Source organism: Musca autumnalis, unplaced genomic scaffold (assembly GCF_047663935.1).
Source record: "Musca autumnalis isolate F117 unplaced genomic scaffold, ASM4766393v1 scaffold_2, whole genome shotgun sequence".
Lineage (NCBI taxonomy): Eukaryota > Metazoa > Arthropoda > Insecta > Diptera > Muscidae > Musca > Musca autumnalis.
Window position 1 is genome coordinate 177,831,104 of NW_027411755.1, and position 21,229 is coordinate 177,852,332.

At 35.8% G+C, this 21,229-nt stretch overlaps 1 protein-coding gene across 1 annotated transcript in view; it reads left to right on the plus strand.

The window, feature by feature from the left end:
* The window catches only part of LOC141394932 (thioester-containing protein 1 allele S1-like), a 38,612-nt gene that overhangs the window by 208 nt on the left and 17,175 nt on the right, over positions 1 to 21,229 (plus strand). Inside the window, exons 2-6 of the mRNA XM_073970101.1 lie at positions 5 to 422; positions 492 to 1,306; positions 10,030 to 10,294; positions 10,361 to 10,640; positions 10,709 to 10,796. Of these exons, the coding sequence (XP_073826202.1) occupies positions 5 to 422; positions 492 to 1,306; positions 10,030 to 10,294; positions 10,361 to 10,640; positions 10,709 to 10,796 (1,866 nt within the window). The remainder of the gene's footprint in view (positions 1 to 4; positions 423 to 491; positions 1,307 to 10,029; positions 10,295 to 10,360; positions 10,641 to 10,708; positions 10,797 to 21,229) is intronic.

Below are 21,229 nucleotides of genomic sequence, written 5' to 3' on the forward strand. Positions count from 1 at the left end.
GTAGTCATTATTCGATTGTTGCTCCCGGTACAATACGTTCAAATCGTAATTATTCCGTGTGTGTTACCCTGCATGATGCCGCACAAGCTGCCACATTACGTCTTAGCATACGTTCCTTAACGAGTTCCATGCATCTGAGTCAAGATGTAACTGTACAACCGTATGAAAGTCGTCTGATTAGCTTTATGCCACCGAAACTGTACGATCAATTTCAATATGAGTTAAAGGTGGAGGGCATTAAAGGTGTTGCCCTAAGTGAGAGTAAACCGTTGTATGCCTTGGATGAAGGTGGACCGAGGGTTTATATTGAAAGTGATAGGGCATTTTATAAACCAAATGATATTGTCCAGTTTCGTGTTGTTATATTGGATGAACATTTAAAGATTACGAAAATTGTGGAACCCATACGTATACAGATATTGGTGAGTAAAAAACTTAAAGCTTCACCGAGGCTATATTTTTAATTCTGCTACTATTTCATTTCATTTCAGGATGCACAACATAATCGCGTCAAACAATACAAAGACATAAAACTAGATCGTGGAGTTTTTGCTGGTAAATTTCAACTATCCCAACAACCGCTGCTAGGGGAATGGACAATTTCCGTATTCATTAGTGGCAAATACAACATGAACAAAGACTTCAGGTTTAAAGTGGAAAAATATGTCCTCCCCAAATTTAGTGTTCACATTGAAAATCCACAAAATGTCGTTGAACAGGAACGTTTCATACCCGTAACCATATATGGCAAATATACTTTTGGCCGTTACGTGGAAGGTATTGTTGATGTCTATCTCCAAGATGGAATAGGTTATACAACGGGTAATGTTACTGCATACATTGGATCGGGTGAAGCGAAAGTGGATCTTTTACTTGATTTGAGTGAACTATCCTATGCAGCAAGACTTTATATTATAGCCAAATTACGAGAGAGCCATAGCAATGTAACAGCTGAAGCAGATAGTGTGGTCATCATACAGCGCCATCATTATAATATATATTTACCTGATTCGGAAATTGAATTTCATAATGGTAAGCCATATCGTTATAATGTTCACGTTGAACATTGGAATGGTACAAAGGTGAGAGATGTCCAGACACCAGTTGAAATGTACGTCAATGGCAAGAAATATACTTCACAATTGAATGAAAATGGTGTGGCGCAGTTTCAAGTAGATATTGGCAATGTTCGGGAATATACGTTTTGGTATAAACGTTCTCCACTTTATGTGAAGAATATGTTTGTGGAGGACTACAGTTATATTTATGACAATACAAATTGTCAAATAATTGCGCTACCAAGGGGGTAAGTGGAAATAAATATTTTTCAGGTACACGTACAGGCATATTTCCTTTCAAATTTCCTTTTCAATACCATTGACAAAAAAAATTAAAAATTTTTTGCGAGCACATCCGCGATTTTTGGCACTTAAGTTAAGAAAAAAATTGTGGTTTTAAATATGTTCGCGTTCACAAAATTGGATGCTGCACCCAAAAGTAATAGGGGGTTTTGTTCCCTTATAAAGAAAACATATTAAAAAATTCCCTTTGGGTTTTAATAAGAAAATATATATATAAATCGTTAACAGAATGTTACATCTATCCGCTGATCTTAAAATATTTCTAAATTTGTTTTTATTTTCGCGGAAAATCAACAAATAATGAAAAAATCTTAAAGTAGATTTAATTTATTCTACCTCAGAGTCCATATAAATCTCAAAAAAATAAATTTAAAAACTCTACAGCATCTAGACAACACATAGAAATATGTGAGACCAAAATTATAAAGATTGGGTTCATAAGATGCATATTACAGCAACAACAAAAGACAAAAACTTATTGTGGAAATATTATTTCAAAAATATATTTTTTGGTTTAATACGAAAAATTGAAGAAACATTTTTAGGAGTTATTCTACTATTTCGCTAAATCTCCATACAAAACCTTAAGTACTTTGCTAAAACTTCTTCGAGGAAAATAGTTTGTCATCGTGAAAGTATATTTGCTTAGAATGGTAAGCAGTAGAGTCAAGAAGTACAGAGTAATAATGAAATTACAAACAAAGAAAAAAACACAAAAGTTAAATTGCGTGTAACTCGCGAATCCGTTTAAATCAGTTGAGGTGCATTTGATTTTCGGATACAGGGAGTCCATGTCTATCAATGTGCATGGATTTTCCCATGTTTCATTCAGCGGCCAAAGTGTGCCATCAGTTGCATCTTACTATTCAAAAAACATTCAAGTGGGCAAAAATTACGCGATGTGCATATGATTATAAGGTGCATCCGATTTCAATGGCCGCCTATTAAAAATACGTCAATATAAATTATTTTAGACAGATTCGTCAAGAACTGCGCATGTGCCACCACATTCTATTTTGGGATAAATAGGGATATTACTCCCGAATCTTTGTAATTTGTGACACACCTTTTTGGCAAATATAATAATCGCGTATAAATGATTACATTTATATAAAAATAATCAAAGAAAATCGCGGTTCAATTCGCGGAATTGTCAAAATATATTTTTGCAGATTTTCCAACTTTCAAGGTATATCCGGCGTTTTAGTGGAGGGATTAGAACGCGGAAGGGCTTATTAGATCCGGGACGTAAAAAAACTAAATTCACGCGGGGTTCAGAGGTACCTGTACGACAGTTGTAAATTTTAAAGCCAAAAAATAGGGTTTTTTCAGAAAACTTACGCACCAAATTTTCGCCTTTGGACTCCTATTACTAGGAAGCTGTACGGAGCACACTCATGAGATATACATCGAACGACGTGGAATCGCGAGTTCTACAATCCTGTAACTAGTTGTTTATCCAGTTGCATCATCTAATTATAAGAAAAATTCGAAAAACACTGAAATCAAAACTTCAAAATGTCAGCATCAATTTTAGTGGGATGTAGTGTATATATCGAAAAGTCATACACTAGAACCATGTTGCCCAAGGCGTATTCTTTAGTTCTCTCTTTGAGCACAGGTTTGAGTTTTGCGTGGTTTGGCTAGAAATCAAGAAAGAACACAAAAAAACGTGTTTACTTCAACACATTTTTCCCATTTTTATACCCTCAGCCTTTAGGCTAAGGAGGGTATATACACTTTGATACGATGAAAATGTGCCTCATCGAAATAATGGTTTTAGACCCCAAGTATGTTTGGACGAAATGTGTTTCAGACAATTTGGAGTCGATCTAGCCATGTCCGTCCGTCTGTCTGTCTGTCTGTCCTGCTGGCTGGAGCGCACGATAACTCTCGAACGGATGAACCGATTCGGTTCAAATTTTGGCTTTCGTAATATTTTTCCCAAACTTAGTTTAAGTTCGAAGATGAGCTACATCGGCCCACCCCTTCCGGTACCTCCCCCACAAAAGTTCGAAAATGTTCGGAAAGTTTGTGCGCACGATAACTCTTGAAGGGAGTGACCGATTTGGTCCATACTTTATATAGTGTAAACTTTCTACCAGAGTAATATGAGGTTCCAATATGGCCTCAATAGGTCCACTCCTTCGGGTACCTCCCACACAAAATTTCGGAAAAATTCAGTTTAGGGCCATCTCTCGAATCGCTTTGATTTTTGTTTTAGCTACTTGTATTCACTGCCCTCCATACAATGGTACAAGTTTCACCAGGGGCAAGTCCATACTTCCTGATGAAATAGCATGAAAGTTGCAAAAACCCCCTATGACACCGTGTAAGGTGGTTGGAGCGCACGATAACTCTCGAACGGATCTGCCGATTCGGTCCAAAATATGGTCTTAGTAATATTTTGTCCAAACATAGTTTAAGTTTGAAGATAAGCCATATCGGTTCACTCCTTCAGGTACCTCCCCCACAAAAGTTCAAAAATGTTCGGAAAAATTTTTCGTACGGTAACTCTTGAAGGGAGTGGCCGAATTGGTCTATACTTTACACATCCTAATATATCTACCAGATATAGATCAGGTTCAAATATGGACTATATTTGTCCACTCTATCCAGTACCTCCCACACAAAATTTCGGATAAGTTCACTTTAAGACCTGATATCGAATCACTTTGATTTTTGTTGAAGCAACTTGCATTCGCTGCCTCATTTACGATGTTAAAAGTTTTTTTAGGGGCAAGTCCATACTTCTTGAGCAAACAGCCCGAAGAGTGTAAAAACCCCTTGTGGCACCATATGTTGCGGCTGGAGATCCACTTCCATAACGGTCAATGTCGATCCATTCCTTTTAGTATCTCCTCCGCAAAACTTTTGATCTTTAATCCTAATCAACATTTTCATCGGTTCAAACGCCCTAAATACATACGTATTTTTGGAAAAAATTGTTTCAATATACAAATGCTGAGGGTATATCTCTGTCGGCAAAGCCGACTGATACTTTTTTACTTGTTAATGAGTCATTTAGTAAATTGCCTTAGCTTCATTTTTCTAGTTATGAAAATTCCTCTAAATTCCAAGAGTTGCCATAAATTTTGGTTATAATATCGGTAAAAATGAAAATATTTAATCAGAAATGTGAAATATTCTGTTAAAAACCTGGTCCCAGAGCATCAAAATATAATCACTACCAAAAAGCATGAAATTTACACTGTGAACAGCGTAGTTTTCGTATTATGACCATTACCGTCAATATAAGGTCGGAAAGTATCGGATAATTGTACATTTCTGATTCAATTGGTGTCCAAGGATTATATAACACCATATTAAAACACAATTCAAGGTCTTCTGTATGGAATTTGCGCCAAGAATTCCGAGGAATCTATTAACTTCCTGAGATATCCCAGGAAAAATGTGAATTTATCGACACCCATGAAGGTGTGTTATGCACAAGGTCAACTAAAAAGCTTTCTAGGATATCAAAATCTATAATCTGACACTAATATTGTGGCTTTTGTATACTCAAATACCTAAAACGGAAAGAAATCGGCAAGGGTCCGCTTTAACGAGCTATACAAGAAGTTTGGCATTAAATAACGGCATTTAACACCCAAAAATTATTTTTTTTTTCACTAAAATATATCTCGGACACCCAGACGCATTCGCCAAAACAATAAAATGTATAAATTTTGCTGCTAATTCCATAAATTTTACGATAATACTCATATTTCCTTGGGGCGTATGTATACTTTTGTAAGTGTCATTTTTTGGTTTTTGTAAAATTTACCGTTATTTATATTATGGAATATACTTTTGTTGTATTAAATATTGTTTATTAGTGAGACGAAATAAACCTGTGTACTTTGAATTTCTTAAATATCATTACTTTTTCTAAAACCCGAGATTTATGGGGCGTACGTATACTTATGTAAGACTGTGTAGGTGTATGGATTTCCTTAAAGTTTAAATTACTTTCCAAAAATTCGCACAAATTGCCACTAGTACCAAATTGAAACCTAGCGCCTGTAGATTTCAAAACTGTATAGACTTTTTGCGGAACTTTACGGTTTTGGCAGTTATGACCAAAAGTTTAACACCATTTTTTAACTACTGAATTTATTTTTTTGGAATATTTTTAAGTAATTTTATTATCCTTTCTTAAATTTGGTTTCAATATAATGTTTTTTGTACTGTTAGCGATTTCTATGCTCATGGTAACTTAGAGCTGTAATGAAAACTCGCGAAAAAAAAAGATTTGGGGGTATTCATTTTAACAAATAACTAAAGTTGGACCACGCTAAAAAGCGGAGATTTCCTCGCATTGAGAACCAAAAATACATTATTACAAGTAATTCTGCAGACAAATGTGGTTAAATCTTATAAACTACCAAGAAAAGGATGGTAACCCTATATGGAGGCTGTGGTCAACAGTGGACCGATATGACATTTCTTTATAAGATGGCTGAGATCATTATAAGAACATAGTCGCTTAGAATATTTGGTTGGCATCTGCCCAAATAAATCGATATATAAATCATAGGGGAGTAAACCAAATCTTGGTAACAGTAAAATACTTAAATTCAAGATGATTCGTTTCATGGGAACCACGCGAAATTTTGGACCGAGAACCCCAATATTTTACGTATAGTGTTTTTAGGCCATTATGACCCATTGATAACAATTTCAGTTCGATATAGCATTTAGAAGTATTTTTGTCACACCTTCCCATGTAAGTGCCACCACTGTGCACTGCTGCATGTGTTTTTTTTTTATTTAGGTTTTGTATTTGTTTGCACCCAAACGAATATTTGTTTGCACCCAAACATATAATTTGTTTGCACCCAAACATATATTTGTATGCAGGACCCAATCATATGTTATGTTTGGGACTGATTGGTAACATATATATGTTTGCTGCAAAATATATATGTTTGGGACATATGTTAGATAGGCATTTGTTTCCTTCGTATAGTTTTTAGAGAATTCGACTGAATTCGACCCCATATACATTAGGATGACCCAAAATAATAATAAACTTGAATCATATTAGAAATGATATTTTACAAAACGGTTTTTCATGCGATTTGGGTTAGTTGCATATGTTTTGACAATTTAATTTTAAGGCGTTTTATGTATTTTTATAATTTTTGTTGGATATCGTATAAAACCTTTTTATTTTCTTATACTTGATGCATTGAACTATAAATAATTGCAAAAGAAACTTAATTTTGCTTTCAAAAAAAAAAGCACATTTTCTGTAAATGTTCTTAAACTTGCAATCTGTTGTAATCATTCAAGCGTCCGCAATAAATGATAATTGATAAATGTAATTCGACTATTTTTCAAAACATAAGCCCATTTACCAGTTAAAAATAACAAAACAATCAGTTTCAAATCTAAACTTCACGGGGAGTCAAATAGTTAGGATGTTATAGCCAAAATAAACACATTTGTAACAAAAAATAAATTTTGATTTGAAAAAATAGTTTTCACATGCATTCTAGAGTTGAAGGTATTGGAAAAAAATGTATAGGAGTTCTTCTTTTATTTTTCCTGAAACTCCCAAGAAAACGGACGGTTTCCCATTGAGGAAAATCATCGGGTTTTTGAGATAAATCATAAGGCTTCATAAGCGAAAAATGAGTTAAAATAAACTGTTTAAATTTATATGCATTATTAAAATATGTGTAAATTGCGTATTTACCAAAATCTTTTTAACAACTTTACTCATTGTTTATTTTACGACAATTTAATTTGTTTGTTTTGTAGTTGTTACAAAAAAAGCAATTTTAACAACTTTTCAATCGTTAAAAGTTACAGAATAGATCTACGTTCCTGTAGGCATATTCTTTAACTTTATTGTTGTAAAATAAACAATGACTAAAGTTGTTAAAAAGTTACAGAATAGGGGGGCTGTTCTAGGAAAAATTGAAATGAAAAATATTTCCTTTATAATTTTTTTTTATTTGACAGTTTTCTCCTTTATAAAAGTTTTCATTACACATTTTCCTAGAAATAGAATTGAGCCCATTTTTATACCCACAGCCTTTAGGCTAATGAGGGTATTTACACTTTGATACGATCAAAAATGTGCCTCATCGAAATAATGGTTTTAGACCCCAAGTATGTTTGTACGATATCCGTTTCAGACAATTTTGAGTATATCTAGCAATGTCCGTCCGTCTGTCTGTCTGGCTGGTGCGCACTCTCGAATGGATCAATCGATTTTGGGTATCGAAATATTTTGCCCAGATTTGATTTATGTTCGAAGATGGGCGCCATATAGGTACACTTCTTCAGGTACCTCCCCCACAAATGTTCAAAAATTGTCGCAAAATTTGTGCGCACGATAACTCTCGAAGGGAGTAACCGAATTGAACCAAACTTCGCATATATATATGGATTATATCGGTCCACTCCTTCAGGTACCTCCCACACAAAATTTGAAATAAGTGCAGTTTAGTGACACCTTACGAATCGTTATGAAATTTTTTGTAACAGGATGTTCGTGCGGCCCCTGTTACGTCATTGTAATTTTTTTCGAGGGCAAGTCCATAGTTCCCGAGATAATGGTGCATAACCTCAAAAAACGCTGCATTATGTCGCGAGTTCAAATAAATGGTGGCCAAATATAAAAGGAGTTGGCGTTGTCAAATGAATTTTGGTATAAATACTTATAGTTCACTGACAATGTCGAGAGCAAAAAATTGGGAAGGTCGGTCCACGATAAAAATTATGGACATAGGTCCACGTTTTGATATAGACCCCATATAACGGTACCTCCCGATTTTCGAAATTTTGAAGATTTTACATATGTTTCACGCCCAAATACGCCGAAATTTTGCATTGAGGGTTCCCTATGAACCAAAAAACTTTTCTGATAAAAATTATGTATATTGGTCCACGTTCTGATATAGCTCCAATACACGCAGAGAAAAAATATTGTTGGAACAATCATATTCTAAGAGCAAGAGCAATCATATTCTAAGATGATTCCTAATACAAAACATATGGTTGAAACAACAATATATATTTTCAGATTTTTAAAATACACTATTTTGCTCTTAGAATATGATTGTTCCAACAATATCTCTTCTCTGTGTGTAGAACGATATCGCTCGATTTTCGGTATTTTCAAGGTTTTAGCCACATTAAACAACCAATGTAGCTGATATTTGGTATTTAGTCTTCGCCAGGTCTTGCGAAATATTTTTACAGAAAATTGTTGGTTCACGTTTTCATATAACCCCCGTAGAACGGTATCGCCCAATTTTTGGGTTTTTAAGCTTTAAGCCACATTATCCACCCAAAATTACAGAAATTTGGTGTTCAGTCTTCATATATTTTTGTGACTTTATTGAATACATCAAAATTTTGTCTTCAAATAAGATAATTTTCCTTAAAATTTTTTGACCGATTAATGGTCAATAAACGGCACATTTTTTGTTAAAAATCGAAATTATGACTTTGTATTCTTTTCCTTGACGTAGCCATGTCCGCCCGTCTGTCTGGCTGGCTAGTGCGCACGATAACTTTCGAACGGATCAAACGAATCGGTCTAAAATTTGGCTTTCGTACCTCACCCACAAAAGGTCAGAAATGTTCGGAAAATTTGTGCGCACGATAACTCTTAAAGAAAGTAACCGATTTGGTCCATACTTTGCACATCATGAAATTTCTACAAGACTTAGATAAGGTATGGACCCAATCGTATTCCCTGTCCCCCATACGACGCTATAAGTTTTATCAGGGGCAAGTCCATACTTCCTGAGAAAATAGCCTGAAAGGTGCAAAAAACCACTATGACACCGTGTGTAGTGGTTGGAGCGCAAGATAACTCTCGAACGGATCTGCCAATTCGGTCCAAAATGTGGCCTTCGTAACATTTTGTTCAAACTTAATTTAAGTTCGAAGATAAGCCATATCGGTCCACTGCTTCAGGTACGTTGATGGAAGGGACCGATTTGGTCCATACTTTATACATCCTAATATATCTCCACGCCTTCGGGTACCTCCCACACAAAATTTTGGAAAAATTCACTTTAAAACTTGCTCTCGAATCACTTTGTTTTTTTTTTTTTTTTTTTTTGTTGAAGCAACTTGCATTCGCTGCCTCAATTACGACAGTAAAAGTTTTTTCATGGGCAAGTCCATACTTCTTGAGAAAACAGCCCAAAAGTATTATATATTATTATTAGGCCAGTGTGATAAAAAAAGCCCGTTATGCCCGCAAATTTTTGAGCTTTCATGCCATCTATACTTTTTTGGTTCATACGCCCAAAATTTTGAAAATCCCACTGAATACATAAGTTTTTTGGAAAAAAAAAAGTATTTCAATTCACACAGGCTGAGGGTATGTATATCTCTGTCGGCAAAGCCGACTGATACTTTTTTACTTGTTCATATTACGATGTTTTTGGAGGGGTGGGTTTCTAGCCCAACCCAAGTTTTAACGTTCTTATGGCTGAAAGAGGGATAAGTTCTGGGCTTAGCCATGTTAAAGCCGATTAGGGCTGTTATTTGTTATATTTAATCCCCTTTTTTCAAAATTCGATAACTCTGTAACCATAAGCTAAACAATTCTGAAAACAAACATTTCAATGTTCTGTTAGAGCAGAGTATTTTCGGATCAATGAAACAATATTTATTCACCTTTTCTTGTTTTTAGCTCCATTGATCTCAAGGATCCCATTGAGGTAGTGGTGAAGTCCAATCAAAGTATACCCTATATCGTTTACACAATAACAAGTCACGGCAATATAATCGATCAGAAATACATTCCGCTAAGTTCACAACAAACATCCCATAAAATTACCATTCAACCAACAATCGCAATGGTACCGAATTCATATCTCTTCATTTATTATATAATCAATGGTGATTTGTATTATTGTGAACACACACTTCGGCTACCGGAAAAATTTGAAAATCAGGTAAGTATACATACATCATATAATAAAACACATAGATTCTTTATATTTTATGACGTTTTTTACTAGATATCCATTTCAGCACCCAGAAACGTGAAACCCGGTCAGAATATAACGTTCAATGTTATGGGCCAACCAAATTCGCGAGTTTCCATTGTTGCTGTCGACAAAAGTGCCCTGCTCCTAAGTGCGGAAAATATACTAAAAAAGAACATGATTATGCGTGATCTACGCTATGACAAAGCCTATCGTCAGCAATATCCAAATGATAATATTTATGAATACACTCCCGGTCATACATCGGGATTGATTATATTTACAAATGCCAAATATAAGATACATACTTTTGGTAAGTAATCAATTGAATTAACTAATATGCAAAGCAGGTGGAATTTCGAAATTTCAACTCAATTTCAGATATCCCTAAATATCCAGTGCCATCGAATGTCCCAGGTTATAAGAGAGAAGTATTTCCCGAAACATGGATATTTAAAGATATTGATATGTAAGTAAATTAAATAATTAATACAAGATAAATCCGGAGGTTAAGTTCAGATGTGCCATTAACTCTGCACATTAGTATATTAATTCAAAAAAAAAAAAAAAAACAGTTTGGAGTACTTTCACGGAAGCGCATGAAATACTCTGGTTCCAAATATCTGAAATGCTTTTCTTCTCGTAGCGGCAGACCAATGAATATGACGACGAGTTGTGTTGACGGTGGCTCGATGAATATGACGACGATTACACTGTGCAACATAATTCAAATTTTTTCCAAATGATGTGAAAAACCTTGATTATGAAAGTAGAGCTAAAAATATGAGACGCGTGTATCGGCGTTTTTAAAGTTTACATCGGCAAGTAACCAAAGTAGGCGGAGCAGTTTCCGCCCATTTCTAGTTTTTTTGGAATATTCGAGTTAAGATATCTGGGAATGCTTACATTTGAGGTATATGGTGTCTTTGTAACTTTACTGGTGAGGATGTGGGGAATATTTTTGTTAAAAATTTTAACCCTTATGCGGTTCATCAAAGGGGTGTTTTTGGTCCTTTTTTCGGAAATCTTTCAACAACTCCTTTAAAATGTGATCATATCAAATCCAAATATTCGAAAATCCAAAATTGTTCGCCATAAAATTTTACTTTATGTGTCAGAATACACCAAATCTGTAAATCTTATCTAATCTTCAGAAATCTCTAAAAATGAAAAACACGTATTAGGGTTAAAGTCGGACTTCATCTGAGTTTATTCAAAAATGTCACACAAAACATAATTTTATAGAGGTGACTTTAAAGACAAAAATGATCTTCGTCGAATTTCACTATGGGTAACCAAAGAAATGAAATGTCAATTTACATTATATATCATGAAAATATCAGTATGAATTTTGCTGATTAAACATGAAAAAATTTCCCAATTTTTTTGATGAAATTTTTTCCGAATTTTTTTGAGTTGCTGCATGAAAGAAATATGAAACTTGGTTTTAGGTGAAAAGTGGCAAAGGAAGAAACATTCTACATATCTATTTATAATGCAATCCCACGGCAGCGGGTTCTTTGTGCCGGATTTACCCGGAAATTCACAACATCATTGTTCCGGCCAGCGGCTGCCACCTCAGTGTACATATGTTTGCATTTGTTTCGTTTTTCTGTGTTGGAAGCAGCATATACCGTAATGCCTGCTCCGAATCCTTTTGGTCCGTGCAGGGACGGAGGAAAACCCAGGACCAATATATTTGTGCTCTGTTTGTCACATCCGCATCTTCACCCACATCCAGCCTTCGGTGAGATGCAATTGATGTCAGGAGTGGGTGCATCTAAGGGGTTGCTCTGGACTTGTCCACGTGAGGGACTACGACAGGGACTATGTTGCTGCATGCTGTGTGAATACAGTCCCCAGTGAGTCGCCATCGGATTACCAAACTCCCTTGTCGTCTGATTATGAGACTCCCCCGCAGTCCCTTCGACAACAACCGGACATGCAGCCTTTAGCACCAGCCGTTGTTGTCCCAATCCCGGAAAATGCATCCTTTTTGCAACTTAATTGCAATGTCTCCGGGATAAGTTCGAGGAAATAGTAGATTTCATGAGTCGGAGAAATATCAAGGTCGCTGCGGTGCAAGAAACCAAGCTCAGAAACAACTGTAGCTTACAACGTTGCGATGGTTACAACGTGCTAAGGAAATATCGCACCAGAAGTGGGGGTGGGGGATTAGCTTTCCTATTGCACCAGTCTGTCCAATACAGACATATCTCGCTTGAGCCTGTCTCTAATGACCCGTACATGGAATGTAAGTTAATTCACATTAAAATAAACAAACACTTCCGTGCTCTGCTGTTACTTTATTGAACATCATTTTCTTTCTTACCATTACTTAAATACTATTTTATTTTACTTCACTTATGCTGACATTATTAGTTTCATTGACTATTTTAATTTACTTCATTTATGCTGACATTATTAGTTTTATTGATTATTTTATTTTACTTCTTTATGCTGACATTATTAATTTCATTGACCATTGATGATTTCTGTTTATTGGAAAGTTAAGGTTTTTGTGGCTCATTGCATGAGTGCAACCTCAGCACAATGGTAGCCTAAATTTTTATTTCAACATTTAAAGTGGTGGAAATGAACTTTTTAATGGCTTAGTGCAATATCAGCACACGCGTAGCCTAAATGAATACTTTTTATCTTAACACCTCCCCTCTTATTGCTAAGATTTAGTTCATTAACCGTTTCTACAGTTAAAGATTTTTCTATTCTTTCTCCTGGCATCCTGGGTTGCAAAATGGGTGGTAGTGGCTTAGCAGGTGATATTTCAAAGTATCGGTATACTTTGTTTGCTATGCTTATTGAGTCATTGTTTATTTGAACAATAAATGTTCCAGTGAGGTTTTGAGGTTCGTTATTAAGGTAAATAGTATTGTTGAATTCATTTAGTAAAATTAATCCTGGTAGAATTTCCTCTACCGTAGGAATATCATTTCTTTCTTCCATCGTACAATTCGATGGTTTACTATTTATAATGCGAAATAAGCAGAAATCATCATTTATAGGTTTTACATTATTTTGATTACAAATTGTCAATTGATTGAATGTTTTACATGGTTTTTCAATGCCAAAAGTTTCGTTTTTACATTTTAGAAGTTCTCTAAATTTTATCTTATTTATAAGGTTGTTGTGTTTTACAGGTTTAATTATGAATTTATTGCATGCTTCTGTAGTTGTACTGGGTACGCTTACGATATAAACCAGTGAGTTATCATTTGAGGCAATTCTTACACTAGAGAATTCTATTGCTTCATCAAGATTTATAAATGGTATTGAATCTTCTTCAAAAGTCTTTCTAATAATTTCAATTTCATAATTGGACAAAACAAAGGAGTTAATTATCCCTGATTTTGCCCAATTTATGGCGTATTGAATATTTATTAGTTCTTCTTTGATAATATCTAGCTTATATTTAAGATTGAAGAGAATGTGTTTATTTTCCAAATCATTGTTTTTAATGGCTTTCAATATTTGATTGGTAATTTGGGAAATTTCGTTAATTTTTTCAATAGATAATTTGTTTATTACAATTTGTTTATTATTGCTTTGTAATACATTATTAATTTTTTGCTCAATAATTTGAAAATCAGCATGGTCGGAATTTCCTGCAATCCACTTCCATGTTGAGCCTATGAAGTCTAATGATCGTTTGCTGCGCGACTTTATTCTATCTAGATGATTTTGAATTTGGACTATTTCGTAGGATAGGATGGGATATAAGGGATGGGATTTGTTGATATTTTGATGTAGAGTTTGTTGTATTGAGTCTATTAGCTTCTGATAGTTGCTTAGTTCAATTGTGTGTATTATTTTGATTGTTCCTGTTTGGAGTTTAGCGATTCCATCATTTATCGATATTAGTTGGGAGTTGGAATATTCTAAAATTTTGACTTCGGCATGGGTTAGATGAATAAAAAGTCTGTAAAATAATTTTAAACTTAATTTCTTATATTGTTTTTATGGACGATTTTGCCTGATTCAGTAAGTATTGTGGTGTCGTTGTTTTCTTTTACAGTTTCCTCTGTGTAATTTTTGCTTAATTTTGTGCCTAAACGTTTATTTACTTTAATAAAAACTTTTTGCCCTGGTTTATAATCCTTTGCATCCGTCTTTCTTTTGTTGTGAAATTCTAAATCTTGGGTCTGCTTCAATTTTAGCTTTTCGATAATTTCTATTCTGTCCCTTTCAAGATCCAGTGGGTTTGAAAAAACTTTCCTATAAAAGAATGCTTCTACAGGTTTTCTTTGTATGGTAGAGTGGATTGTATTGTTATACTCATACAATGGTTTATGCAACAATTCGTCAAAAGTAGTGTGAACATTTTGTGATTTCAGACATCTCATTATTTCTGTTAAGGTAGAATGAAATCGTTCTATTTGTCCATTAACAGAACTGGCATATGGAGGAATTTTGTAGACTTTAATATTGTATTGATTCTCTAACATGAATATTATGGACGCAGAATTAAATGATCTTTCATTATCCATAACAACGATTTCAGGCGTGCCAAAGGATAATAATATGTCCCTTAAAGGTTCCTTAACATCTGCTGTCGCTTTTGATCCTATTATCTTTGCTTGCGCATATTTTGAAAATGTATCTATTGCAGTTAGTACAGTTTTCCTTTCTGTGATAAAAATGTCAATGTGAACTATTTGCCCTGGAAATTGTGGTATAGGTGACTCTTTAAGCATGATTTTGTTAGGGTGACGTTCGTATTTGTTTTCTTTACATACTTTGCACAGTTTTACGATACGTTTGATTTTAGCGCTCAGTTGAGGGAAATAACATCTGGTCAGAAGTTGAGTTTTATTTTCTGCACTATTCCTATGAGCACGTTGGTGCTCCCTTATTATTTCCTTTTCTTGCTCTTCCTCATCTATTAAATCTTTCACTAAGGTTCTAGAGTATATCATTTTATATTGCCTGAAGTTATCTTTAAATATTTCCTGGATTTTCCCTAAAATAATATCATCGACTACTTTTATGCAATTAGTTACCGAAGGATTCAGATATTTTTCTAGTATAGATTTAAGATTGTCACAAGAGATATTTGGATCAAATATTGTGTGTCTGTGGTAAGTAGGAAAGATTATTTCAAATTTGTATGATGGTGGACTATCATTAGACAGTATTATTTGGTTTTTAAAAGCATTTAAGGGAGCATCTGTAAATTGTATTAGGTTTTGTGATGAACTTTCATCGCTATGTTGTGTTGTTGTCACAGAATTAATTTGCGAATTCCCCTGCGGAATTCTTGAAAGAGCATCTGCTACTACATTAGAGCTTCCAGGTTTGTATACTAGCTCATATTTGTAATCTTCTAAAAACGCTTTCCATCTTTTTAGTTTATAATTACAATTTTTATTGTTTAGAGCAAATGTCAGTGGGAGATGGTCAGTGAATATTTTCATTTTTGCGGAACCATATAAATAGTTCCTAAGAGATTTTAAGGCCCATACTATTGCTAGTAACTCCTTTTCATTTGTTGCATAATGTTCTTCTGCTTTTTGTAAAGTTCGAGATAAGAAAATTATTGGTCTACCGTTGTCCCCTCTCAAAAGCGATGTCAACGGTTTTGCAATTTTTGCATAGTCCTTTATAAAACGTCTATAGAAGTTTGAAAGTCCAAGAAAAGATCTAAGATGTTTGAGAGTTTTTGGTAAAGGGAAATTTTTTATTACCTTTACTCTTTCTGGATTTGTTTTAACGCCTGATTCCGATATTAAGAAGCCTAGAAATTCAACTTCCTTTTTTAAAAACTCACATTTGTCTAGTTGGACTTTTAAATTGGCTTTTTCTAAGGTTTTGAAGACTATTTTAAGGTTTTGGAGATGTTCATCCTCATCTTCACCAAAGATTATGATGTCGTCTATATAGACAAAGCATATTTTGCCTATGTGTTCCCTCAAAATGTCATCTAAAGCTCTCTGAAAAATGGAAGATGCGTTTTTCAGTCCAAAAGGGAGTCTGGTAAATTCATATTTACCATTGTTAACCGAAAATGCAGTTTTTTTCGTGTCACTCTCCTTTAGCGGAATTTGGTGGAATCCACTTTTCAGATCGATTACCGAAAACCATTTACTCTTTGAAAGCTGAGGCAGTATATCATTCAGGTTGGGAATAGGGTATTTGTCTGGTATTGTTATGTCATTTAGCTTCCGATAATCAATGACCAACCGGTATTTTTTCTTTCCTGAAGCATCTGATTTTTTTGGTACAATCCATATTGGAGAGTTGTAAGGTGACCGTGAAGGTCGAATTATACCATTCTCTAATAAGTCTTTTATTTGAGCTTCCACTTCATCCTTTAAGTGCATAGGATAGGGATAGTATTTTGAGTAAAAAGGGTTGTCATCCTTGGTTTGGATATCCCCTATCACAGCAGTTGTAAAGGTTAGCTTTTCATTTGGTTCACTGAATAGACCTTTGCAGGTCTCAATGATTTTGTCAAGCTTTCCTATCTGTTCCCTAGTCATATGTGTATTCCTAATGTCTATTGAATTTACCGATTTTGAGGCATGTTGCTTTATCTTCACCTTTGTGCGGTTGTTTATAAGCATGAAATTTTCAAAGGTATTTATTATAGCTTTCATCTCTCTGAAACTATCATTCCCTAGTATGCCATGGAAAGATTTCAATGTAGGTAATATAAAGAATTTTATTTTTTTATTGAACAAACTTATAAATGTATGATGGGTGATTTGGGTGCTGCCACCGACAGATTTTGCTATAAATTTGTCTTTGTTAGGCAATGGATTTTTTACTAGTTCTGGTTTAACGTAATTTTTGTTAGAGCCTGTGTCAATTAGGAATTGAAGTATTTTGCCTGAACTCGTTCTGCATTCAATATATGGCAGAGACGAGTTGGTTATTCTAAAAAATTAACGTCTACGAAATCGATTTCTGCCTCCTTGCCTGTGTCATCAGCACCATAGTATCGTTCGATGTAATCATTGAAAGGTTCTAACTGTGCATCATCTTCGTAAGTTTCGATGGCACTTTCGTAGTTATTAACGTCTGCCTCGTCTTGAAATTCATCTGATTCTACATTGAAATTTCTTTGAACTTTGTATGGTTGATTGCCAGGCTGTGTTGATGGTCTTTTAGCTTGGAATCTTGAGTCTTGGTTCGAAGGTCTATTCTAGAATTGACGACCTTTGAGTGAATAGATCTATCTACATCCATTGGTTCGAGTTGGTGCGAGTTGGTAGTTATTCATACCAATGTTATTGAATTTTTGTGGTTGTTGGGAGTTTATCGTGTGTTTCGGTAAAAAATTTTGAGTGTTTCTTGGAGGAAAATTTGGTGGGTAAGTTGGTGTTGGGTTTTTATAATATAATGTTGGCAACTGATTTTGTAAGGTATTCTGATAAAAATAGCTTGGTATGTATTGGGGTGCAATTTGTGCGCTACTTGCGTTAGTTCTTTTGATTTGAGCTTGGGGTCTGTCAACCTTGGCATGCGTATTTGCATACTGAGTTCGATATTGTTGGTTTTCTAATTTCAAACACAAATGTAAAGCTTGTGGAAGATCTACTGGTTCTCTAATGCCTAGCAACCTTGGTAAATCCCCTTTCAACCCCCTTACAAACGTGTCCAAAGCCTTGTCCCTGTATGTCTGGGTAAGAATGTCTAGGGATTCCCTGCTCATTTCCATGCAGGATAATTTGTTCATTATTAATGACAAGTGTGAGTAGACGACTTGATAAAACTCTTGCACTGAAGTATTTCCCTGTATAAGAGATGTCATTTGATATTCTAAAGTAGATAAGTCCCTTTTATCTGCATAGTGCAATGTGAGGCATCGTACAATACAATCCCAATTTAATGGGGTGTTGTATGATTCAAGTGCTGCGTCGGCATTTCCTACTATTTTATTCCTAATCACATTTAAAATGCCGAAATATTTTGCTGTTCCTTTCGAGTTCTCATAAAGTTTGAGAATTCTTTCCACGCTCTTTTTCCAAGAGCTGTATTCTGATGGATTTCCTGAAAATTCTCTTAAACATTTTACGACGTCTGGAATCTTGTCTAAATCACCAAGATTTTCCCTATGCCTATCTTCGATACCCTGATCAATTCCTGATATTTGGCCGTTAGGATTTAACATCTTAACAGCCTCCCTGGATTGTTCTACGCAAAGTCTAACTAAAGTTTCCATGTCGGTCTTATTGTCTGCTTGGGAAGTAGAGGGAATGTTGGATGGATTGGATACAAGGATTGGGGGTCTGATTAGATTTGGAGTAGTCATTTCTCAAATATTACACTTCGGATGAAATTTTAATAATAATTAAAATTTTCTAAAATACGCTCACGATAAGTTTTCTTGTAACGAAATTGGCACTAGTCCTAGTAATGAATTTATTCTTAAATTTTTACTCTTTGGATACTTAATTTAAAATTTTCTTAATATAAAATTTAGTTTAGCAGAGTAACACTTTCAATAAATATTCTTTCAAAATTTAACACTAATCATAATAATCAACCTGTTTTCAAATATTGCACTTCAGATATTTTTTTCTTAATAGTAATTTAGTATTTTTTGATTGACACTTTCAACATATTCTCTTAGAGTTAGCACTTGTCTTAATAATCTACTTACAAAATAAGTACAGCTCGCATTCTCGTCCTCCAAAAGGTCCTTTCTCGTTGATAATGGGGATGGAAAGTTGGACGTTTTGGACACCACCTCCTGGGGTCCTCTTCTTTGCTTACTGTTGGTGACGTCTGTGGAGCCTTAGGGTCCTCTTCTTCGCTTAATGCTGGTGACGTCTGTGGAGCCTTAGGGTCCTTCTGCCGATGAATTGGTAGTTTGCACTTAGAAGCCTGTAGGGTTCTGGGTAAGCTTTATTGGTTTCTACGCCGTTTTGGAGCCTGTTAGGGTCCTTAGAAGCCTTTAGGGTTCTAGGTAAACTTTATTGGTTTTTACGCCGTTTTGGAGCCTGTTAGGGTCCTTTTTCAGTTCCGTTGGGCGCCAGTTAATTCACATTAAAATAAACAAACAATTCCGTGCTCTGCTGTTACTTTATTGAACATCATTTTCTTTCTTACCATTACTTAAATACTATTTTATTTTACTTCACTTATGCTGACATTATTAGTTTCATTGACTATTTTAATTTACTTCATTTATGCTGACATTATTAGTTTTATTGATTATTTTATTTTACTTCTTTATGCTGACATTATTAATTTCATTGACCATTGATGATTTCTGTTTATTGGAAAGTTAAGTTTTTTGTGGCTCATTGCATGAGTGCAACCTCAGCACAATGGTAGCCTAAATTTTTATTTCAACATTTAAAGTGGTGGGAATGAACTTTTTTATGGCTTAGTGCAATATCAGCACACGCGTAGCCTAAATGAATACTTTTTATCTTAACATGTATGGTGGTAGCAGTCAGGTGTGGAACTGCCGAGATAGAGTTGCTGAACGTGCATAACATTAGCCCGCTTTTGGAAGGTCATAATGGTCTGGTCCTGGGGACTTTAATGCGCATCATGAGATGTGGCATTCGGCCCTCGGAAACGACCAGAGAGGAACAGCGCTGGCTAAGCAGATTGACAGCTTTACGTTTTGCACGGTCAATGAGGACGCCCCTACCAGAATTAGAGGACAGTTTCACAGCTCGCCAGACATAACCATCGTGTCACCTGGTCTGACAAATGACGTTACCCGTCATTTCCCTTGGATCAGAACATCTCCCCATAATTGTCTTCATTAGCAGACCACCCTATTTCATTACCTCTGAACGCCGCACATTCGTCAATCATAAGAAAGCTGATTGGCCGGGTTTTAGAGAGTTCACCAATCACCGCTTCAGCGAACTGCCCAATCCTTCTGATGTTCGGATAGCGGAAACGACGTTCCGAGACATCATCACTGCTGCAGCCGCTCGCCATATCCCTGCTGGTCGAATACTATAAGTAAGACCAAGCAAATGAGCGTGATGAGCTTCGCCGAACCCACCCCAATGACCCCAGAGTCAGGGAGCTGACACTGGAAGTTAACAGGATGGTCGGCGAGCATAAGCGGAACAGGTGTTTAAATCATCTGAAGAGTTGCAACATTGGAGCCGGTATAGGTGAATTGTGGGCAACGGTTAAGTCACTCTCGAACCCTGGAAGAAGGGAAGATAGGACCTCGGTCACGTTTGGCGACGTTACGTTGACTGACCCGAAGAGGTGCGCAAGTTATTTCAATCGACAGTTTGTCGAGCACCCCGACAGTGACAGGGCGAAGAGTATTACGTCGCATCAGATCTCTTCCTGCCGAGGAGGAACCACCACAGTTTACAATGGATGATGTTGCCAATGCCATCAGGAACTCTAAATCATCCAAAGCGTTGGGCCCAGATGGAATCTCCATGATAATGCTGAAGCAGCTGGATGAGCCGGGAGTGGAGTATCTCACTAAAGTTCACAACTTGTCGCTATCCACCCTCATTGTTCCCGAAGTCTGGAAAATGGGCAGGGTGGTCCCACTTCGGAAACCCGGCAAGGATGCCAGAAAAAATGAATCGTACAGGCCGATTTCAGAAAAAGCTATCAAGTTGCCGATCTTCAGCATGGATTCCGTAAGCAGCACAGCACGACAACTGCGCTGCACGCTATTCCCACACATATTTGTCAAGGACTCAACCAGAGACGGCCGTGCGATAGAACAATGATGGTGGCGCTTGCCTTATCAAAAGCCTTTCATACATTCAGGCACTCGACGCTGCTTGAGGACATTGAGCAGACAACCCTCCGGCCATGCTTGAAACGTTGGATTGTCAATTATATGTGTGGACACCAGTCGTACGTGGAATTCAGGAACAAGAAGTCCAAACCCCGTAGAGTGAAACAGGGAGTTCCCCAAGGTGGGGTTATATCTCCGGA